At 40.8% G+C, this 24583-nt stretch overlaps 5 protein-coding genes across 5 annotated transcripts; 3 read left to right on the forward strand and 2 right to left on the reverse strand.

Moving 5' to 3' along the window:
* Window positions 1-220: 220 nt before the first annotated feature.
* On the forward strand, window positions 221-2036 carry N7516_008905 (uncharacterized protein; the record flags this gene model as incomplete). The annotated part of the gene is made up of 3 exons (XM_057221624.1): window positions 221-653; window positions 768-1651; window positions 1710-2036. 3 exons carry the CDS (start codon window positions 221-223, stop codon window positions 2034-2036), a joined length of 1644 nt encoding a protein of 547 aa, XP_057071896.1.
* Window positions 2037-4559: 2523 nt separating this feature from the next.
* Window positions 4560-5564, forward strand: N7516_008906 (glycosyltransferase family 32 protein; the record flags this gene model as incomplete). Its single annotated transcript, XM_057221625.1, has 1 exon — window positions 4560-5564. The coding sequence occupies one exon, from the start codon at window positions 4560-4562 to the stop codon at window positions 5562-5564; it is 1005 nt and encodes a 334-aa protein (XP_057071897.1).
* A 9557-nt stretch (window positions 5565-15121) lies between these two features.
* N7516_008907 (nuclear transport factor 2 family protein) lies at window positions 15122-15601 on the forward strand (the record flags this gene model as incomplete). The annotated part of the gene is made up of 1 exon (XM_057221626.1): window positions 15122-15601. The coding sequence occupies one exon, from the start codon at window positions 15122-15124 to the stop codon at window positions 15599-15601; it is 480 nt and encodes a 159-aa protein (XP_057071898.1).
* Window positions 15602-18084: 2483 nt separating this feature from the next.
* On the reverse strand, window positions 18085-19355 carry N7516_008908 (NAD(P)/FAD-dependent oxidoreductase; the record flags this gene model as incomplete). The annotated part of the gene is made up of 3 exons (XM_057221627.1): window positions 18085-18233; window positions 18284-19069; window positions 19124-19355. 3 exons carry the CDS (start codon window positions 19353-19355, stop codon window positions 18085-18087), a joined length of 1167 nt encoding a protein of 388 aa, XP_057071899.1.
* A 2132-nt stretch (window positions 19356-21487) lies between these two features.
* Window positions 21488-24188, reverse strand: N7516_008909 (beta-glucosidase; the record flags this gene model as incomplete). The annotated part of the gene is made up of 4 exons (XM_057221628.1): window positions 21488-23196; window positions 23330-23577; window positions 23632-23953; window positions 24005-24188. 4 exons carry the CDS (start codon window positions 24186-24188, stop codon window positions 21488-21490), a joined length of 2463 nt encoding a protein of 820 aa, XP_057071900.1.
* Between the last annotated feature and the right edge of the window lie 395 nt (window positions 24189-24583).

The following is a 24583-nucleotide window of genomic DNA, read 5'->3' on the forward strand; positions in this document are numbered from 1 at the left end:
TCCTAAATGTTGCTGGTCACGCTGACCAACTGTTGAGGTGATAAATCTATAGATTGATGCTTGTTATTGATTAGAAAAGGTAGCATTATAATGGAGGACATGGACTATAAATATTTCTCATGCCCTCGTGGGCTGAATCCTTTCTATTCCAATTACCCTTCTTCCACCTCACGCTAGTACTCAGGTTAATCCCAGCGATCTTCATTGAGTGAAATTCAATATGCAGTCAATTTTGCAGTATCGTCGTATCCGCCGAGAGGTGGAAGAGGACTTGGCACATGTCCAATCCAAACCTTTCAGCTTGCGTCCCAACACCTCGCCATCCTCGCTCGAGGCAAACGCGGATGGTTATACGAGCCCCGAAGCAGAAGAGGACCTAAAGCCAGTGATATCAACTGATATTATCCTTGTGCCTGGTGTCACAGTTTCGCAGCCAAACGGAGCCAATGGCGATCTTGTCTTGGTGGTCGGTTGGAGAGACAATGATCCGAGCAATCCCCTCAACTGGTCACTGCTGAGGAAATGGATGGCCATGTTGATGTGCATTCTGATTGCCATTGCGATGACGGTTCCATCATCCGTTGAGGGTGCAACCCAAGACGCCTTTGATGCTCGCTTTGGTGTGAACGGTATGGCCGGATCAATGGCGACTGGTATGTTATTCCTTCTTTTTCTCTTTCTTTCTTTCTATTGATAATTCTTTCTTATTCTCTTTTGGCCGCGAAGACCAAACCCAATGGGCAATGACTGATGCTGAGTGAATACAGGTATATTTCTCATCGGCATTGGCGTGGGCTCGCTATTTTCTGGCCCTTTCTCGGAGACCTTCGGCCGTAACGCTGTTTATTTCGTTACTCTGGTCTTTGTCATTCTGTTCACTATGGCAAAGGCATTGGCACCAAACTATGGCGCCGCCCTCGCCTTCCGCTTCATTTGCGCTCTGTTTGCAGCTGCACCTATGACGGTCGCAGGTGGAACTGTTGGTGACATCTGGCAACCCTTACAGATCCCTTTCGGCCTACCCTTACTCACCATGGCCGCCTATATGGGTCCCATCCTAGGCCCGGTAATTGGGGCCTATACGCCAGAGATCGGGTTTCTTTGGGCCGACTGGATCTCTATGATAATTGCTAGCGTTGTATTGATAGTCGTGATTCTTGGTCAGCCGGAAACGTTTAGTCCCATCCTACTAGAATGGCGTGCGAAGCACCTACGTGATCTAACGGGCGACGACCGCTATCACGCTGAGCATACTTCTACTTCCACTAGCTCGTTTAGCGCTCGATTGTTAACCAATGTGTACCGGCCTTTCGTGATGATCTGGACTGAACCCCTTATACTCATTTTCAGTTTCTATCTTGTCTTGCTATACTTTGTGCTCTTCACCTTCCTAAACGGTTATCCCTTTATATTCGCTAACGTGTACGGGATATCAACGAGCTTGACGTTTGTCATCTTTGCTGCTATGATTCCCGGCGTTTTTGTCGCTCTGGTTTTGGTCCCTTTGCTTTATCGCCTTACTAAGAAGGCTGCTAAGAAGGCCGATGCTGAAGGCAAAGCTCTGCAGCCAGAAGTGTCTCTGTGGTGGGCTATGGCTGGGGCTTCTATTCTGATGCCTATCTCACTCTTCTGGATGGCTTGGACCTGCTACGTAAGTGCTTGTTGTATCTTGCTGTACGTACCTCTGCTGATACCCTTCTGCTATCTAGTCATCTGTTAGTATTTGGTCGCCGATTGTGGCCTCCGGTATCTTCGGTTACGCTCTTGTCTGCATCTTTACTACAACCTATATGTACACCATTTTTGTGTACCTGAAGTATGCAGCCTCAGCTCTTGGATTTATGACCTTTTCGCGGTATGTCGTCTCCGGCGCCTTGAGTCCGGCCTCGGTCAAGATGTATGAGAACATCGGTCCCCACTGGTCGTTGACAATTGTCGGCATCGTTGCAACCATCATGGCACCGGTACCCTTTGTGCTATATAAATATGGCCACAGGGTCCGTGCGATGAGCAAAAATGCCCAGAACAAGGTTTAAGATGGTCTTTACCAAATACGCGGATTTCATAGACACAGGACATGTTCGTTTCTTCTCGCGGTGTTCCTTCACAAATAACGTGTATTGTATATCTTGTTAACTTGTCAAGCTACGACATGATGTCTTTTATTGACTGGGTGTATATAAAAAATATCTATTAATTTTAATTTTATAAGACGTTCGCTCAATGACCGGGTTGTGGTAAATTGGCCGAGACAAGCAATGAAGCTTTGAAGTGCCGGGAAGACTATTGTATATATGAGTTCCTTTGCAGTACTGATATCATGAAGAAACTACCATTTTCTTTTTGGTAAATTATTTCTGGTTGTTAGGAAATTTATATAATCTGTTTAGGCAGCTACTGGATTGTAGGGGAGAGTTGATTGCTATGGAACAGGATCTGCCGACACTAACTACGAGGGGTAGATGTCTGGGGTACCACGTGGCCGCTTCAGGCCACCACAACATAATCCCATGGACAGTTCCTTCTTCCAAGGTTGTTCATAGTTCTTATATGATCTATTGATTTGATCTTATCGAAAACCTCCCGAACTTTTACCGCCAGCCATTTCTCACCGCAGCTTCTGGAAAAAGAAAAGAAGAAAAGAAAAGAAAAGGGTCCACTAGGCAGCAGAAGTTACAATTAACTACAAGCCCCAAATCATTCTCAACTATTTTTAGCATCCGACGTCATCTAAAGACCCTGCAGATCAGTTCACATTTTACAACATTTTACTCCGTACGGAGTACAGCAACTAATATCATTGGAACACAGAAGCCTAAAACAGAAGCCGTTAAACCGCAGCCTAAAAAGTTGTTATAATATAGCAATTTCCTATCTGGGAAAGTGGTTCGGGGAATTTCCTGAAGGGGTATTTGTGGGGTTACATCAATAGATTGCCAAGACACGGATATAATTGGCTATTCCGTAAAAGCTTACTTAGGAACCACTGATATTGGCCATTTTGTACCACAGATGTACTCTGTATCCTCATTCCTAGAGGTTCATTTATGTAGGTTACCACATAAATTGTCAATCGATGTCTTCAATTTGGGTTATCTTGCCCGATTTAGGTTGGATCTCGGAAGTAGCGCGTGGGAATCCACAATGTTTACAAGAATAGTCACCCCTTGTCCAAACCCCGAAGTTTCAGCAGGATCCTCGATGGATACATATTATGCTTTTTTTCTACAGATATGTAATATGGTTCCAAGGGTTTTATTTTGTGTTTTATATGGGTCAAGAGATCCCGTTGAAAATTTTAATCGGGATCTGCTATAATACCATGGGAACTAACTATGTTGTAACTAGTTATGTTGGACCAAGTCAGTTAACTAGTTAGTTCTCAACGCGAATATATCCATGTATGGCTTTGAGAGGTTCGAGCAATCGCTAACTAGATGTATTTAGTACTTGTCGCTATAGGCTGTTTTTGCAGCTAGTGTCTATCGTAGATTTTGGACCCTACACTAGTCACCTTGCATATGCAGTCAGTCCCGTGTTATCCTCTGAAGGCAGCATCGTTTCAACACTAGACGTGAAACTACCGCCAACATGACGAAGAGGCCAAAGGGAAAAAAAGTATCGATTCTGACTGAAGCATATGATGATGACCAGGAAGGAAGAAGAAGCTGTCTAAAGATCCAGATCCAGGATAAACCGGCATAGGGACGGTGCATGGGGCCGTCAACAGATGAGTATTGACGACGTATCTTTCTTTGCTTTGCTTTGTATAGACGCTATGGGGGCTCCATATTCATAGATATTCTACCCTATAGCCTGTCAACCAAACCTACAACTAAGGTCCGGTTTAATGATGTTGCTTAATTCAACAGACGCGGATGTAATCGACTATTAGACCCGAGTAAGTCCCTATACGTGCGGTCGTGTGGTGAGCCCAGGCTGTGTGAGCTCAAGCTTCAGAGAATTATCTCGCTGGATAAGATTAGGTAGGCAACAGTATTGGACCACCCAAACATTTTAATATATCATTTAGACCCTGCCGATCACCGAATGATGGAGCCGGCGCCAAACATTGTCGTGGGCTACGCCAAGAGCACTGTCTCATTTGGTATTCCCGTGGCTATGGGTTTTACGACACCTGTTCTGGTATTATACATCTTGCTCTCATGATAACAAAAAATGCACCTGCATATATAACCATATTCGCTACTTGAATTGTTGTCACACAATGAAACTATATGAGTGTATAGGGTGCCTCTCCAAGTGGTCTTAGAAGGACCCTTACGCAGGAAGTAGTGGATCTTCTAAACAACCGAGACCAACCATTAGCACATAAAGTGTGTACAGTATTGTTCTGTAAATATAACAACAGATTCCTTATTCTTTCCATACTAGCATATTGTTATTCCCCTTTTGAATTAGCGAATAAGAGACTAGTCTCTTACCAAACCCTACTCTTTGCCCATTGGAAGTCATTCTTTCGCTTCATTGTCGGTCCTTACTGCTTCATGTGTTTGGAATTGGAATCCTACCATTCTTTTATCACTCTATAAGCCATAATGATCATTGTATGGGGAAAAGGGCGGACAAGGTTCATGGCTGTCGGAATTTTGGCCCTCTTTCTCATCTTTGTCGTTCAACTGCTCAACTTCGCAAACCCCTTTTCAAATCCCGACGAACTGTCCGCTTCAATGGACATAATCACTGCGTGTGCTACCTCTGAATTTGAAAACCATAACGACTCTCACTCTGTCACCGTTCCCCAAATCCCCAACGTTGTTCATCAGATCTGGAAAACAACCGACCTCCGAACCTACTCTACACAAATGAAAGCATCGCACGACCAGTGGAAGCAAGAACTCGAGCCCCTAAACTATACAGTAAAACTCTGGACAGACGACGATATCCTCCAACTCATCAAAGGAAAGTATGCTTGGTTTTTATCGACGTACGAAGCCTATCCGCAGAACATACAACGTGCCGACATAGCTAGACTGCTTGTAATCCATGCAGAGGGAGGAATATACGCAGACCTCGACGTTTACCCGAACTCGGCCGCCGAAATACAATGCCTCCAAAGTCTCAATCTCGAGGCCATATTGGCCCCAACGTCAGGGACCCTCGGGCTAAGCAACCATTTCTTCATGGCGGTGCCCGAATCCCCATTCATCCTATGGGCGCTATACGAGGGCAAGCGCCGCGGCGGTGCGATATCTCGATTCATCCCTCTGCCGTATCTACAAGTCTTTTGGTCCACGGGGCCTACGATGGTGACAGCGGCACTTCGAAATTACGCATGGCTACACGGCACCCTTCGGCAAACTCTAGGATTGCTAGATGATAGATATTCAAGAGCGGTGATACAGCACAAGGCAGGCAGGTCGTGGCATGGATCGGACGGGCGGGCCTTGAATTATGTAGGCGACAATCTAACGATGAATGGTTTGATGGTGGTTGTTGCTTTTTTTTTCCATTATATCGGGAGTTGCCTGTGTCGCGAGAAGATATTGGGTTTGAATGGCGATTTTGGAGTTTTTCAGGTCTTGGACATATTGCATGGGTGACAATGGGTGTCATATATTTTGGTGGATCGGATCAGTCTGGCGTTTTGTATATATTTTCCCGACAACCCTTTTGAGAATATGAGTTACACACTCCTGGTATGGAGATATATATTACGTTTTATCAACATAAGAGTATTCGGCCGTGTATACGGTTTCTGTTCCTGACGACCTAACCGGCCACTGTAATCTTTTCCAAAGAATACGGACCCTCGCTTGCGAGAGTCGGCCACCCATATGCAATGGATATATTTGATGTAATTGATTCCGATTGAGCTCTAGTAGCGATATCGAAAGTTATATGAGAGATAATAACCTTACGTTACTTTCCTTAGCCGATTTAGTAGCCAGTTTCATCCCAATTGTAAATCTTATACGGTAGGAATTGACACCATTTGAATAGATCGGAAAGATGATTAAACTAGAGAAGTAAAACGCCATAATCCTCGCTATCGATTTCTCCTTTAGCTTTTAGTTGATATAATTGAGCCTAGGGGGTAGTATTATAAGTCTTATGTCAGATGGAATACAGGCTATGCAGGAATGAATGTTAACCTCAAGGGATTAATATTGTAGACTCTGGAGAGAAAGAAAAGAAGAGAAGAAAAACTAGCTACTGTCTACCATTATCCTGAGTTCTGTGGGTCAGGATCACCTACGGCCCCACATGGCCGTCACGTGACTCTAACACCCCCTTTAGGACGAAGACTGTCACTATATCTCTTTGTCTCTACCAATAAAAACTCTCTATTTTATTTTCTTATTTTCTACTATTTCCTATATATTATAAACCTATATCTACCCGTAAAATTAGTATATAGATTAATTAAGACCTAATATCTAGATAAACTTTGTATATACTTCTTTATTAAGCGCTTTTATAAACCCGTCGGCGACGTTGCTCTTCGTCTCGACGCGCTATAAATCGATCTTCTTCTAGAAAATAACGTCTTTAACGAAAAACTACTTTATATTAAGCTAATATATACTATTCTTATATAATTTCTTACTTATTAGCAACTAAGTATTAATATTATCTATTAAAATAAATATTATTAAAAGTATAAAACCTAATCTTAATTAGTCTTCTATTAAGTTCCTTATTCTATAAAGCTATTAAATTATAAAGGCTAAATAATACTTACCGTAATTAATAAATCTAATCTTTACTTCTAATATTAAGTTCGGAGTATTTAAAACCTACTAGTTAAACGATATAGATCGTCTCCTAATCTTTATAAGAAGTATTAAGATATATAGCTACTATATTAAACTAACGCTATTTATAATCTCTCTATATAATAAGTATAAAGATAATCTTTATAAGAACGTTCTAAATAATTAGAGTATAGAAGATTAAATCCTTTTTCTTCTACTAGTAGTTACTATAAATTACCTAGCGTATTTTAAAATTATAAATAAGATTATCCTTCGTTACTTTAAGATTAAAAATCTATTAACTCGGTAGAGATACTACCCCTAGCGGTTTATAAATAATATTAAAAGTCCTTTTTATATAAATATCGTTAAACTAATCTTCTATTACTACTTACTAGTAGTCTAAAAATCGAGAATTTATCGCCTTATTATAAGACTAGAGAATAATAATATCCTTAATATATAAAGGCTTACTATTATAAATAAAAGAAGTACTCTATTTTATAATAACTCTTAACTTTATAAGTCTTCTTTTACTTTAATTATTATTATTACCTAATCTTTTATTAGTACTATTATTACCCTATAGAACGTCCGGCTTTATAACGATTCGCTTCGGTTATTTTATTTATTTTAGTTTTATTTTTAGAATTAATATAGTCTCGGTAAGTTCTATAGGAAAACTATATTATTTAGGCGATCGTCTCGTCCGGCTCGATTATTAGAGAATAAAGTATTCTAGTAAAATAGAAGCTATCTTAGTAATAGAACTATCGGTAATTATTTTAACTAAGACCTCCCGAGGTAATTCGACCTCGGATACCGTCTCTATATATAGTTTAAAAATAGGCTTAGAAACCTAATAAAAACTAGGCTAAACTACTACCTACTCTTCCTCTAAAATAATAAGATTATAAATCTCCTATATAAAAATCTCCTATAGAGAAACCTCTTATAGAAAAATCTCCTATAAAGAAATCTCCTATAGAGAAACCTCTTATAAAGTATCTTCTCGAAATACTCTAGATAAATACTAAGGAGAAGTAGGAATAGCCTATTATATAGGAACTTCTATATTATAAGTAGCTCGTTATATATACTATCTTTAATAAATAAAACTATTATATTTATTATCTTTACTATCTTTACCGTTATCCTCTTTAATCGACTAGTAAATAACTAGAGACTTTAGAATAGCCTCTAAAACCGGAGATATTACTATCTATTTTCTAGGCTATAGTAGGACTAGCGGAAGTAATAGTCTACCGTTTATATAATTAACTATATAACGTTAAATTGTCTTATAAACCTATAATTAAAGAATTAAACGTCGATATATTAACTAAGGAATTAACTAATAAATTAGCTACTAAATAATCTATCTTTTTAGCGGTAGAAGGTAAGCTAGTTTAATTTACTTCCGGAAATTTAGTTATTAAAATAGAGATTAATCTTCGATCTCTTATATTCTAGTTAATAGCTTTAGTATAAGTAGTATAGTCTATACTCTTCCTAATATATCTAGATCTATAGAAGCTTACTTCTATTAAATTATAGATCTTAAAACTTAAATTACTATCTTTAGCTATTTACTAGTAATAAAAACCTATAGAACTAGCTTTAATCTAATTATAATCTTTAGATCTTTATAAGATTATTTGCCTTTTTTAATTATAAAATCTAGAATATATAGACTACCTTTTTTATAAAGTACTCTAGTATTATTATCTAAATTAGGATTCTTAGATACCGGCTTTTTAGCTAAAATACCCCTCTTTAAATTATTATCTAATTAAAAAGAGTTAAGATCTAGTTTATTAGAAAAAGTAATATTTTATAAATAAATAATCTCCTTTAAAGTAAGATTCTATACTTTAAAGATATAACTATTCTTATCTTTATAATTAACTAGATATCTTTTAAATATATAAGTAGCTAATTTCTCTAATTAAATATATATCTCCCTCGGAATATAAATAAATATAATAGTACCCTATATATAAAGATATTTTAAATTAATCTTCGTCTTACTAAGATTAAGGCCTTTTTATTAGGAGATAATCGGTATCTTTTTAGTCTTCGGATTAACTAAGCGATTATAAATATAAATTATAGTATCTACTCGGTAAAGCTAAAGCTATTTAGGAAGTTTAGTATTTATATTTATTATATATTAAATCTAATTAATATAACTATCTATATACTCTATAATACTATTTAGTTTAGATATATAAGTAGGCGTAATTTTAAAAACTATACCTTCTTCCTCTACTTATATCTAGAACTTATAGAATTTAGTTCTTTTATTAATCCGCTAGAAAGCTAGGTAATATCTATAAAGAATCTTCTATCTTTTATAGAAAGTAATTATATAAGATATAATCTCCTTCTTAGTTTAAAAGTATAGTTCTTTAGTATATCGAGTATAATTATTAATAATTAATACCTAATAATATTTACTATAAGATCTAGATAGATTTATAATTTATATATCTATATAAAACTTTATACTTAGCTTCTCTATATATTATTATATATCCTAAGAAATCTACTTCTTAGCTTTACTAAGTTAATAAGCTTTATAATTAAAGTTATAAAGTTTAATCTAATCTCCTTCCTCTAGAAGAATAGTATTAGAAAGAGAAGCTTTAATATACAGTCTTCTTATATAATTAAGTCAACGATAAATTTTATAAGTCGAAATAGACTTATTAATTCGATTAAATTCTTTATCTAAATCTAAATCTAAATTAGAAGAATTCGATTTATAAAAGTAAGTTATTTAAATAGAAGATTATTATTATATCTTCTTTAGAATTACTTTTTAATAGAGTAGACTATTAATCTAAAATAAACTATTAAACTATTTTATTAATCTAACTTCCTTCTTATTCTTATAAACTAGTTTCGAAATAATTAGATTATAATAGATACTATAATCCGCTTTAAAAGTATTAGATAAAAGTAAACAATCGATAGTTATTATATTATAGTAGGTATTAATAAGAATTATCTTAATCTTACTTTCTAAATTCTTAATTTAAATCGGCGCTTTACTATAACTAATTACTAATTAAACCTTACTATTAGTATTTATATAGCTATATAGCTCTTTATTAGGCTTATAAGTTAAGTATTCGTAGAAGTCCTTATAATATCTAGTAATTATTTTAGAAGTACTATTATTAATTATCTAGTTATCCTCCGAAGAACGAGCTATATTAGTATAAGTAATACTAGCCTTACCTTTTCTTTTATATATAATTATATAATACTAAGTATTACTATATAGCTTCTATCTCTTTATAGGTATATCCTTTATTAGATAAAAATATATCTTAATAAGATATCTAGTATATCTATAGTAGGTATATTCTAAACTATTTATATACTATAGCTATTAATTACGCTATTATTCCGCTTATTTATTAATCGACTTACCCTTAGGCGGTATATTCTTTATATCTTAATATTATTCTTTTTAATTATTTTAATTATCCTTATTATTATTATCCGATTTAAAGTTATATAAACTATCTCTACGATCTTTATTATTATAGCCTTAACCTCTTATTCTACCTTTATATTAATTATTATTATTCCGAGCGACGTTAGTAGAAGCTTCTAAATTAAATAATAACGAAGTAAGAATATCGCGTATTTTAATCGTTAATATCTTATATATATCGCTAAAAACCTCCTTTATAATAGAATCTAGTATCTTATCTTTTAAAGTCTTATAGGTAAACGTAACCGATTTAAGTTTACCTTCTAGTTATCGAAGTATTATAAATAATACTCTAAATAAGTAAGATTCGACTTTATATATATTAAGCTAGTTATATTAGGTCTAATAGATATTAATATAGTCCTCTATAGAACTAAAGTATAATCTTTTTATTTTATCGAATTTAATTACCTTACGTCTTATATTATTAATAATATTAGTACTATAAATAATAGACTCGACTTTATATAGTATATAATCGGCGTAAATTAGGAAACTATTTATATATCTTTTAAGAGTTATAATAATCTTTTAATTTAGAAGACCTTCGATCTAATTACTAAAAATCTTCGACTAATATCTCTATAGATTATAATTAAGATCGAATTCGGTAGGACGAGGTAGATTATAGTCGGCGACCTAATCGATTTACGCTATACTTAATCTATTAATAATCTATCGTTTCTATCTTACTAGATTACTACTATTAAGAGCTAATTTAATACCCTTATTAAGCTTAATCTCCTTTACTTCCGGAAGATTAGTCCTCTATATACGTATCCGTCTAATAGGATTATATTATTACTATTACTAACTATTAGAAATAGGATTATATTACTAGCAAGAAGCGGGGAGAGAATATAAAAAACCTTCTTCTCTATTATTATTATTATTATAAGAATTAGTTATTTTAACTATATATCGAGTATCCGTATTTAGTCTCGATCGAAAGAAATACGCGAAGCGGTACCGTCCGTCGCGTTAATAAAGTAACTATAGAAAATAAAGCTTCCTAGATAATTAGAATAATAAAAATATTAACTTACGATAAGATCGTCGATAAAAATCAATAATAGGATCGATAGTCGAAAAGTAGAGATACGGAATAGGCCGAAAAACACGTCCTATAAAAGAAGATAAAAACTCTAATTAGTTAAAAATTTCAACGAAAAAAATACTCGGAGTCGTACGAGCAAGGGCTTATAACCTATCAGATAGAATATAGGCTATATAGGAATGAATGTTAACCTTAAGGGATTAATATTGTAGACTCTAGAGAGAAAGAAAAGAAGAGAAGAAAAACTAGCTACTGTCTACCATTATCCTGAGTTCTGTGGGTCAGGATCACCTGCGGCCCCACATGGCCGTCACGTGACTCCAACATCTTATAATAAAGCGATATACCTAGATGTGGCCGATAACCCGATCTTTACCAGATTTTTTTAAACAACATTTATAGTATCTAGGGATAGGTAATATATTCTATAGCGTTTGAATCTAGCTATTAAGTGCCTTTCCTTGAATTAAATTCAAGGTTCTGGTTGTTTTAGAACGGTCGGTATAGGACTGGCGGCCATGAATCCTAGCCCTAAGCCGATGGTACGGTACGTCGAATTCTCAAGCTAATTGGGCGATGTTAGGCTCATTACCCTAGGAGAAGGCTTTGACTATAGGTTAGATTTGGTTTTCTATTTTTTTTGATTCAATCTAATATCGTGAGGTGGTATAAAATAGTACAAAACTGATAATAATCGTGGCACGGCCTAACACCAACCACCTACCGGGGGTTGGTGGGCCCCACCGGATAGCAAATTCCCAGCGGATAACAAATTTCCAAATTAAGTATCTTTTGTATGGCAACTTCATACAAAGGGTACATAAACACGATATAGTCATAACCCCAATTTTCTCAACCCTCAAAATAGTTAGGAAAAATATAGGAAAAATATAGGAAGATATACATAGTGTACATAAGGCCTCAATTACTTAGTAATAATTCTAGTAAATTTTATAATGCATGTGTGGAGTAAGAGAATGGTTAATCTTTTACATACAAATTCTTATATATGGTGATTTCTGAAATGTCTCCTACACTTCCATACTATATATTTAGAATTAATTATAGTAGTAGATCCGTTAAGCCCGATTTATTTTAATAACCTGTCTATTTAATTTTTTTTAAGCTAGTCTGCTCGTTTAGAGAGTTGAGGTTATAACTATATCGCGTTTATGTACCTTTTGTATGAAGTTGCCATACAAAAGATACTTAATTTGGAAAATTTGCTATCCGGGGGAATTTGCTATCCGGTGGGAATTTGCTATCCGGTGGGAATTTGCTCTCCGGTGGGGCCCACCAACACCTGGTCGGTGTTGGTGGGCCGTGCCACGATTAGATTGAAGATTTTGCGCTTAGTGAATATTCGCCGAATATTGGGCTACCAGCCCGGGGGTACTCGAAAAAAAAGCTCCGGGATACCCGCCAAGCCTGCTTATATCATCGTCTAATATTGAGTACGTCCTAGGTCGTGGACCTTAGGGATACCCAAATTCATTTGATTATATAAAATACATTTAGTCCAATCATACCAACCCTTAGCGTAGCCCTATACCACACTAAAATGTACCACAACTACTCAGTATATCTATATATATCCCAAATACTATAAAATATCTTTTATTTACTTACTTTTTAATATTATTTCTATATCAATTCTAGGTTATAATATATTTCGTATAATATTAGTATCTTCTAGTATAACCTATACTAGAATTTTTATAAACGCCGAGTATATATACTAAAATATATAACTAACTAGTTAGTTATATATTTCTTTATACTTCTACCCTATTAAACCGTTTAACCTTTTCTTTTTCGCTTTTCTCCCTCTATATCTATTCGATCGGCTTTAAATCTCGTATATATCTTTATTAAATTATCTATTTATACTCTACTAATTTTTAGTATTTTCCGACTATATATTATAGTAGTATAAACGTTTCGGTTTTCTCTACCCTAGGGACGCCCCCGCTCCGGCGTTCGTTCGGGGGTTAGGCCGGTTATTAGGCGCCTAGTACGGCTATATTATAGGTTCTACTAGTAAGAAATAAAAGAGGCGGTATAATTAATTAGGAAGGCGGTAGTAAAAGGTATTAATACTTTTGCGGAGTCACCTGATTATAGAGGGTAAAGAGGGTAAATAAAAGTCAGACGGAAAATTAAAAATTAGAAAAAGAAGACTATGGTTATATAATCAAATGAATTTAGGTATCCCTGAGGTCCACGACCTAGGACGTACTCAATATTAGACGATGATATAAGCAGGCTTAGCGGGTATCCCGGAGCTTTTTTTTCGAGTACCCCCGGGCTGGAACCCGGAATATTCGGTGAAACTCGGGACAGTAATCCCTGGTTAGTTGTATATCGATACCGGATATAATAATAATCCGGTTATAACGATACTTTTTCTGTCATACAAAAATCGTTAAAACCTCTTTAATGCGATTATCGTAAATTCACCCTCTCTCCTACGCAAAGAATCGTTATATCCAGGGCTTTGTAAGCTATTTTAACCTGATTTCAACTAATAAAAATTCGGATCGTTCTCAAGGTGGTCCGGGAATACATACGACAAATAGATGTTACATGCAATCGAAAGAGAACTACGTCGAATATCTACTCTTGGAGGACCATGCGATTTATATTACTTTGATTGGATATATACAAGACTTTGCAAGAAATATTTTCAATAGTATGATGGGTACTGGTGACGCCTTATTCAATACTTTGGCCTATTCCTCCGGCGTTACGTGAAGGGGGAATTAACAGAGAATCTACGTGGTTGAGATTGGAGAAATAACACTGTAGGATTCTCTGCTTGCGGTTGGACGGAGAGGAGAAGGAGAGAAGGAGAGAAGGAGAGAAAGAGGGGATCTGTCCCAAGTGGGGCCCTGGGCCTCAGGCACCCAGGCATCCAACAGGAATCTATGAACAGATTGCAACGAGTATGGTCTCTACCAGCACGCATCTCTCTTACCTTTCATCTTCCCTCTCTCATATTATTATACTCATTTTATCGCTAGCACAATAATAGACTGGTTATTAATTGGTATGATACCTTGCTAAGAAACTTAACGCTATGCTCCGCAGGTGCCTTTTCAGTGTCATAGACTCCTCCTCTCATGTCTAGATACAGAAGTCTGTGGACACTTTGTTGGGTGCATGGGTGCCCGAGGCATATAGCCCCACATGAGACAGATCCCCACGTAGTAGATAGCTTCTCTCTCTCTCCTTCTCTCTTTCTCCTCTCCGTCCTTCTGCTCTCAGACGAATCCTACCGTGTTGTTTCTCCATCTCTGAATCGCAACTCCGTAGGATCTCTGTTACCCTTTCAAGGCCCACTAACAACATTTAGCGAGACTTGACAAGTCTCAATCTCAGTCTAGGTAAAGCACGAAGCGTTGGATCGAGGGAGATGTGATGCTTCTGGATTCCGTGCCCTTGATCTTGACCAACTTTGGCTAACTATCAAGGCAGGACTCAGCAGGACCTATGGAGTTACAAGAGTACAAGTATTCCACCGCATTCTCCACTGGAAGAATTCTGGCTCTGAAAACGATAGTTACCCCCTTAATGACGACTAATCCCTAAGGCTTCAGCTTATGTCCGAGGTGAGCCTTAGCTCCGATGGATCCTTAGGGATCAAATGGTCCAAAGGAGTTAACCACGAGAAATGAGGACGGAGGTTTATATATAGTTAGATAGTTTCCCCGGAAACCTTCCCGTATGGAATGCCAAGGTTGCCTCTCTAGCTTTACTGATAATAATAGTATCTCAGCGTTCCCTACACTTCTCACTCCCACAACCCATCTTTCTACCATCTCACCCATTTTTACAATGGCTCCCCTCCCCTCCCTCCCCGTAAACCTGACCCCCGCCCTAAGCAGCCGCGAGGCCATTGCCGACGCACTCCACCGCTGCGTTCTCGGGCTGGACACTAACGACTCAGCCCTCTTCGACTCGGCCTTCACCTCCACCGCGACATTCTCCATCAATGACAAGGTCTCCTCAGGCCTACCCGCAATCCACACCGACTGCTTCGACGTGATCAGCAAGTTGGAAACCACACACTTTGTCACCAATATCCGCATCAATATCGCTGACGGTGGCGTCAAGGCCGCGGCGACTGCCTCGGCGCTCGCGCAGCACTACGGCGGTGGGAAGGGGCTTCAGCCTGACCAGTCACGTCTACTGGCCGGAGCGCTGTACTATGCTGATTTAGCGAGGGATGAAGAGAGTGGACTATGGAAGATTGAGGCGTTTAAGATGACGACGTCTTGGGGGGAGCGTGATTGGGGTGTGGTGAGCGCAAACTGAAAGATGACGGCGCGGCGAGGGGAAATGGGGAAAGCTATATGTTTGAGTAGGAGAGGATGATCGCCATCGAATTTTATTCTATGTAACCAAGCCATAGAAATCGGTCATAGGGGGTGCAATCATCCTGTCGGTATTGATTCGAAGAATTTATTCGAGTATGCCTAAATATAGATGATCCATCTTAGGGTATGACCCACGGGATAAATTAGACTACGTATATCGCAGCGTTCTTTTGACCTTTCGTCGGGATGATTCTCATCCTTGCGATGAGCGTAGAGAGTTTCTGTGATTGACCGTAGCAACTTGAGAAACGATTCAGGGACCACAATGGTGCCCAACCTAGATACGACATTGGTTTGCTTCTCGGCAGCGTCTATTTTGAGACATAGCTTACCGAGATTGTCCGTGTGTTTGCGGCCGAGTGGGACAATCATCCAACGGGCCATGGAAGTTAAGGATAGGGCACGAGCCCAGTGCAGTTGCGAGTGTGGGATGTGTAACGGAAATGATGGTTGTATTTTCGTGGATATAGGGCACCTTCGAAAAAGCAAACATGGATGGCTGCTTGGACAATAGTCGCGCATGGCCTCGAGAGATCTATAGTGTTATCCCTATGGCATGGGATGACTGAGAATAGTAGAGTTTGGCTTTGGGTGGGATTTTCGTCATAATCTGTCTTGTTGTCAGCCATGATGCCCTCGATGATCGGATGGTTTGCACTTTTTGTTGCTACACGGGCACCAATATCGATTCTCGCTGACTTGTCAAATTGTCAGCTTCGGCGAGCTAGGTGCAGCCTCTCCGGGCCCGGGGTGCGAATGGGCATGGTGGCCATGGTCAAATGCCGGGTATTTTAACCTAGAATTGTATAGTAAGAGTTGTTGAACAATCATCTCATGCATGCATGTTTGCCATTTGATATCTGCTAGACTGAGTGTCAGATTATTAGTCTCACTGTAATTTAACTTCTTCAACGATCAATCAACCTTACATTGCACCATGCACTTCGACGTCCACCACGTAGACCTCTCCTAACACTGAGCCTTTATTAGCTTGTTTGCTACAGAATGAGCCCGGGACCATAAACCACCCTAAACGCTCTATCTTAATGAGGATGTGAGGATGTTACTTCTAACTAACCTTCGGGTTGCCCAGATGCCCAGATGCCCAGGTAAATGGTGGTGGGTACTTTTCCTTATTAAGCTTTCCTCCCACCCATAGTCACATAATACAGGTATTTTAAATTCTGCCGGCTTAAAAATTAAAATACTACTCGATAATTCATCCATCGACACCTAAAATACCAGGAATTAGGCCCTACCCGCTAACCTAACTGTTGGGATCATGGCACATGACCTTGTTGGTGCGCCCCGGCAAACGCAAAATTCCCAAAATCTAGAAAATTAAGTATCTTTTGTATGGCTTTCTAATACAAAAGGTACTTAATTTCTAGATTTATATAACATGCTTTTTCTCAGCACTCGAACTAGCTAAAGTAATAGCAAGTACACGAATATATAGTACGAGTCTAGCTTAATTAATTTAATAGTAGTATTAATTGTTAACATTTAATACGGAGGAAGAATAATCGGTTGTTGGGCGCTTGGCACGGCTACACGCAGCGCTAACACTAGTTAGTTAACTGAGGAAACTAGAAAAGTAAAACAAAAACATACAACAGTGAGGATTCGCTGGTGGTTGTCAGGTCGAAAACCTGCCCACGCTCCCCGTGGCCAACCTTCCTGCAGACTCTGATGTCCCACGAGCGAGGACTCACTTACAGCTGCTCTCTGGGGACGTCACAGGTGAAAATCCTGACCTTGAGTCTGATGGAAACGATGATAAAATGGCTTAATGGGGATGGATTCCTCTCCAGAATAATGATAGAAACTATGAATACACGAAGTGGGGAAATCCTCTGTCCAACGGAAGCGTTCACAGCCCTAAGGCGGTGCCATTTTTCCGCGGAAACTCCTCCCGTCCAGTTCATTCTCCCTCAATACCTACCCGACTATCTGCTGCATAGTTATAAGCCATACACCGGTAAGTTAGTAGTTGGTGGGTGACCACCAGCGAATCCTCACTGTTATATGTTTTTCGTTTTTGTTTTTTTGCGTCTCTCAGCGGCACTCTGGGGTGATAATTCTCACCATCACCCCATTCTCACCTAGGGTTGATAGGGGCTAACTCAGGCCCTCCTAGACCAGCTAGTCAAGAGTGCAGTTTACCTATAGGTGTTTAATACAAACGTTTGTATATCAAAGTGAGCAACATACGCTTGAGGGTACGAGACACCCTTTGAATTATTATTAACAATCACTAACACCCAGACGCAGCACCCCCATACATGTTCATATGCTGAGTAAATCGATTGGGACACAATTCTTTTCAGCACACAGGACTGTGTATCCACGGAACATCCTCTACTCAAATAATACTTGGATGCCGTTGTAAGCATGCAAAGGTATGCATATTCTGGGATTTCAGAAGTGGGCAAGCCTCCTGTAAACATTGCCGACTTCATCACCCATTTGTCTCGCGGTCCGCTCATGTATAGACCGGTTATCAAGCATGGCTGCTCTTTTAGCCGGGTTGCTACTGACTTCTGCCAGCTCCTCCGTGGCCAATTCAACTGCACCGAATTAGCAATGGTGTAAATATTTGTGTAGAATTCTGACTCACCATGGCAGAAAACGGCTGCCTTCTTCCCGGTAGACATGGCATGCGGGACATTGGTGCTGTTATCGCTGGTGGCATCACCCACACCCCAGACTCCGGGAACAGTGGTCCGTAAACCAGGGGCCATCGTGTTCATTTTATTTCCCAAAAACCCAACTTTCAATTGTTCCGGCAGATGGGATGCCTGCGAAGTACCGTAGTTGGTGATAAATGCGTCCCGCTCCTCGTAGGATCCGTCCGAGAAGTAAACCCGGAACTTGTCAAGTTCCTTCCGAATTGCCGAGTCTTGGATCTCATTCCCGCTTTGTGTTCGCGTGATATTCAGAATGGGCTTATGGTTGACAGTAACGTTGTACTTATCGAAAACTTTCTGCCAGTCTTTGTTTTTACCGTTAAGCCGGTTGATTTGAGCGGCATTTCCGGTGCCGTTCGCGTAGATGCGGATGTGCTTGTTCAGAGTTGGGTATAATTCCTTCACACTGTCATACGCATCGGAGAAATCTCCCAGGACACCCATCAGCTGGTCACGGTGCTCGAACCCGTCACACCATGGACACCAGAACACGCCCTTACCGAATGCGTCCCGGAGCCCCGGGACATTGGGGAGGTCATCCTTCAGGCCGCTGGCCAGGATGACCTTGCGTGCGGTGTGGGTGCCATTAGCGGTCGTAGCATGGAAATAGTTATTGTCTTTTTGCAGAGTCATGACCTCCTGGTCGAAGAAAGTCGTCATGTTATAGAAAGAGATTTGCTTTCTAGCAGCTTCTCGGAACTCAGCCGGAGCGACGTCTAGCCCGGAATGTTAGTAGATTTCTTCTGAGAACAAGGACGGAAGATACATACGGTCGCTTCCAATGACATCGTGCATATGTCTGGTGGGACCATTGCGATACTGTCCCGAGTCAAACAAGGCTACCCTTCTCAGGACGCGCGACAGCCCACTGGCTGCACTAAGGCCAGAGGGACCCCCGCCAATCACGATGACATCGTAAATTTCCTGGGGAGACTGTGCCCAGACGAGTGCGAAAAGAGCCTGGACGGCGAAAAGCTTCTTCCAATCCCAAGTGAGCAACATGGCTAGTTGTAAACGGGTGGGGCTAGTTGCGAGGATGGAAGCGGACAGGTAGCCGTATATGTATTGCGGGCAGTTGGGTAGTTTACTTCATTATTGAAGAAACTGTTGCTTTAGTTATTACTCTCACCCCCGAGATATCCGGACTATAGCAGCTTGCATGGTCGATACTTCTCAACAGGTTACATTCGGAAGCCCGGCCAATTTAACTTCAATGCCGCTACGTCAACTAAGAGACATTGTCGCTAATATGATAGGTCTATACTAGTTCTCGTAGTTAGATGACACCTTAAATAGTTACATCTAACATCGTTCCCTGATCTGATCGCAATGATATCACGAGGTGAATAGGAAGGTTGCTACATATTTGCCCGAGTTGCTATGTTCTGCGCGAATTTATCTCCACAGTATAGATCGAGATTTACAAAAGAGTATTTCACCTTATCCAATTCGTTACCCAATAAAATTCAGACACCCTGGAAATGTATAAACCAAGGTTGACCAGTATCAACAACCTTGACTTATACCTTTCCCGCCAGGGTAAGTACGAATAAGCCAAAGCCATACATCGGCGCACTCCATAATTTGAAACAAGCTATATGTCTTAATACTTTATGTATCATGGATTATAACCCATGTACTGATGTTTCGTCGGTATCGAATCACTTGTTCATACGATTTTACATATCTAGGCCCAGACTGTGTCATGTAGGTTATTATTTAGGTAAATCCAGTTGATTATCACATTGAATAGTATATATGTTTACTTACTCTAGTTGATTGGAGGTTTTAATTGTATAGCCCACATTACTCAAACCTCAATATCCCAAGGGTCTACAACTGTCGCGCAAAAATAAATGAAACCCTGCGTCTCGGTGGCCGGTGATGTAATTCCCACAAGGCGGCTTTCCCTACTTCCTCCCCCGGCCACTGCATTGATTAAACCTAAAGTCCTGTCGGTAAGGTTGTGAAATTCTTCGCACCTTTTCTCTTTAATTGTGCTTTCTATAGTGAGGTAGGCGAGCGCACTCACACTTCATCCCATCTCCCTATGATTGCATTTTATATTTCTCTCTCATATATTATCTAGCACATACGACCATAGGGTGTGGAAAACAGGGCTTCCCGTCCGCTCAGCCGTACTTAAGCCACACGCCGGTGAGTTAGTAGTTGGGTGGGTGACCACCAGCGAATCCTCACTGTTGTATGTTTTTTTTTGCGTCTCTCAGCGGCACTCCGGGGTGAGTGTGGGCGACATGGGTGAGAAGTCTAGAGACTAGGATAAGAGAGAGAACGGGGTAGCAATTCTCACCTAGGGGTGATAGGCGCTAAGTCACTTACCCCGTTCTAAGCATATATATAGTTCGAGCTCCGGGCCCTTGTTTTACCATACTACGATTTACTTTAGTTTGCTTTTTAAAATTAAATTCACTTAGAAAGTGCACCACCGGTAAACTTGCAAGTCTAGTCCTCAGAATCACACCATAGTTTACTAGTATGGCGTCTCAACTGAGACAAAAAAATATAGACACCCTTGCGCTTTCTATGATCGAGACAGATACTTTCTAGATTATGCGCGGGCTGCCCAAAGTATGAATTGCAAAAATAGAGCCTCTTAGCATTTTCGATCTGGTAATCGTGGCAACGCCTTTCACGAACACCTGTGTTGGTGGGGCCCACCGGATCCCATTTTCTCACTGGATCCTAGATTTGCAAATTAAGTATCTTTCATATGATAACTCTATATAAAAGGTACTTAACCATAATATGAGCACAGCTCAAAGTCTTATACTAGATAAAGGAAAAATAAAATGGCGAAGCTTAATATGAGTCCATTTAAATCAACCTACCACTAAGAACAACCCTGGAAATCCAAATACATTACTAATCTTGCAAATCTGGGATCCAGTGGGCAGCAACACAGGTAGGTATTCGTGAAAGGCGTTGCCACGATTATAGTACGCTCTCAACCTCCCACCGCCGTCAAATCCAGATCACCTTTTTCCCTATCGACCAACTCCGAGAACCAAAAAAATAAAAAATAAAAAATAAAAGAAAAGAAAAGGTGCCATAGGTGTTTTTGTCTGAAACTATATTTTGAGTATCTATTGAGAATAACTTGCGGGCCTCCCAGCTCACTCTTCAACGGGACGAAAAACCATAGAGTTTTGTAGATCAAGACTACTGAAGCCAGCACGGAGGACGAAGTCGCCCTTGGGTATGAGCCACATCTGTTGAGTGATGTTCCAGTAACTTAGATCTCGACGCATTAACGGGAAGGTGGCAGTGTAGCCCTCCCCGGGGGAAAGATAAGTCTTCTCAAATCCACGTAGTTGGGGTGAAGGCGCTGAAACTTCATCCGGAAAAGAAATGTAGAGTTGGGCAACAGTGGCACCAGACGTCGACCCCGTATTCTGGAGTGTCACCTGAGCCTCGAACAAAACGTCCCAAAGTGCTGGATTGCCGCCTGGGCGCGTTGCAAGAGCCTCCGGCTGAGACGAAATGCGAACTTCTGGGTATGTCGGCTTCACTCTTAACGACGCCATACTGAAGTTGGTGTATGAGAGACCAAATCCAAACTCATACTGAACCGGTATCTTATGGGTATTGTAGTAGCGATAGTCAATCTCGAGGCCTTCTGAATACCAAGATTGCCAGTCATCGACACCAGAGGTAGTGATATTGGTGGTCGGGGCTGTGTTCACGCTGCTGGCATTTAACGGAACCGTGTAGGGCAGCTTCCCAGAAGGAGACTTGGCTCCATAGAGTATATCAACGATAGAATGCCCCGACTCTTGACCCGGGTAATGAGCGACAAGGATACCGGTGACGTTAGGATGGTCTGCCCATGGCATGATGTTCATACCCCCTGAATGGGTCACAACAATAGTGTTTGAGCATTTGTTGGCGACACTCTCAACTACAGCATCACCGTGCTGGTCCACTATGAGGCCCTCGCGGTCCAACCGCTCAGTAGCTCGGGACTTCAGGAAGACAAGACAGGCTTCAGGAGCAGTCGCGCCCCAGAGGCTCTCCACATTTGCATCTTTGATGATGGTATTGTTCAGCCAGAATTGGACCAGAGTGTTATCCTGAGCTGCGCGTGCCTTAAGAGCCTCTAGAGGTGAGACAAGGTAAGTGAATCGCCCATTGCCTGACCCTCCACCGATGGCGAGGGTACCGATCTCCGATGGTCCACGGATGAAAGGCCCCTGAGTATTGGGAGCCGCGTCGCTGCCGAATATCGCTATGCTGGTTGGGGCCTTCAAAGGGAGAGTATTGTTCGTATTTTTGAGCATCACAGTCGATTCAGCTGCGTGCCGTCTGATCTGGCCGCCATGGTCCTGTCGAACATCGCGGCTCTTTTCCCCGAACACGAACGAGTCCATCGAGTAATTACTACTTGAGAACTGGGTGTTGTAGTACGCCATTGCCGGATCTGTGGCTGGGAAATCTTGGTCTTGTCGGAGGAAATAGTATGGTGTCATTATCCTTTTGATCATGTCATCGAGGCGACTCTCAGGGAGTGTGCCGTTCCGGACAGCTAACGTTATATTCCCGCCAAAGTATGAAGACAGACGTGTCTGATTGAGAAGGGTTGTCATGGGTTCAATGTAACCAGGTTGATCCATGTCCGTTCCTGCTTGGGCAGAGGCCACTCCGGAGTGCAGACCAGACCAATCAGTCATCACATATCCCTGAAACCCTAGTTCCTCTTTTAGGAGCCCGTTGAGAAGTTTGGAGTTCTGACACGCATATGAACCGTTGACACGATTGTACGAACACATGGCAGCCGAAGCCTGAGCGCGAATAGCGTTGGCAAAGGGCCACATGTAGAGTTCATCTAGGATTGCTGTCAGCAATCACGAGAGCTCCCGATTCTGAAGGAACGCAATCCCATATTAGTAGGCTAGCGGCCATGCCGCCAGGCAAGCAAAAAAAAAAAAAAAAAAAAAAAAGAAAAGGGGCCGACTTACGTATGGTCCTGTCGTCAGCATTTGACGAGTACGCTGAGAACTCGAGAGTGCCATTAGGATATAGGGTGGGAGAACGTTGTGTTTCTTGTTCGTAGAGAAGCCAGTGCTTGATCGTCGCTTGGACTCCAGCATCTTGCAGGCCCCTAACGCCCGATTCCATAGCAACTCCAGTGAGGTACGGGTCCGGGGAAAAGCCCTCCCAGTTGCGGCCACCATATGGCGTTCGGCCCAATGCGCCCCCAACGGGCCTAATGTCCCAAGTCAGCCGGGGCTAGAAAAGAAATTTCAGAGCAGCGACGTACCCCAGAGCAACTTGAGCGCCTTTACCCTTGTACTCGAGTCCCAAGTCATGAAATCGGTCGTATATAAGGTCACGATCCCAGGACGAAGCAATCGTTATTCCGGAAGGGAACACGTTCACATAGTCGGATGGTCGTACTGCATTTGGGCCATCTTGGAGACAGAGGCCTGTGAAATTCAGACGCAAAACCGGTCCAATGTTCCCAATACAAGGTCCGGGAACGCCTGTGACGAGCCACGCTTTTTCATCAAGGGCGAGCGATGAAACAAAGTGCTTTGCCTTGTTCAATGCTGTCTCCCATTCGCTTGTTCCAGTAATTTTGGCTAAGCAATATCAACAGCAAGCCAGCATCAGTGCAAGAAGGGCAGACTTACGAGAGGGGTAGACCGGTGGTGAATGCCCGTACTCACCCAGGATGGTGGTGTTTGCGGGCTGGATCCATTGAAAAGCGTCTGGTGATCTTGCCCCGGCATCGCCAGCATTGACCTGGGAATAGGCCAACGAAGGTAAAAGCGCCGACACGATAAGCGTCTTCGGAAGAAGCCAGTGGTGGTACATAGCAACGGAACAAGGGTAGATATACCTGACGAGAAGCAAAGGGTCGGCTGCTCTTTAAGTACATTCGGGAGGCTAGATACGACATGGTTATAAGAAATATCATTTCCACTTTGGTTCAAGCGTGCTCCCATGAGATTCGGCCCCGCTCCTTTTGAGCCATGGCGCCTCTTCCCCACGGGGCCGTGATGGTGGCAACCTTGGAAGTGCAAAATAGATTGAAGTCAATTTTGGAGAGTCAATGCTTCCATGGGGTCCACTTTCTTAAACTCTATGATCGAGGCGATAACACAATTATTCCCTATCCACAGATATCTTAATGTAATTGCGACTCATGGCGGGTAAGTGGCGTATCTCGGCGGATTCTTATTGGCGAACGAGAACAAAAAGCAGAGTAA

This window comes from Penicillium verrucosum (assembly GCF_028828655.1).
Source record: "Penicillium verrucosum strain IBT 35672 chromosome Unknown utg000003l_segment0_segment0, whole genome shotgun sequence".
NCBI lineage: Eukaryota > Fungi > Ascomycota > Eurotiomycetes > Eurotiales > Aspergillaceae > Penicillium > Penicillium verrucosum.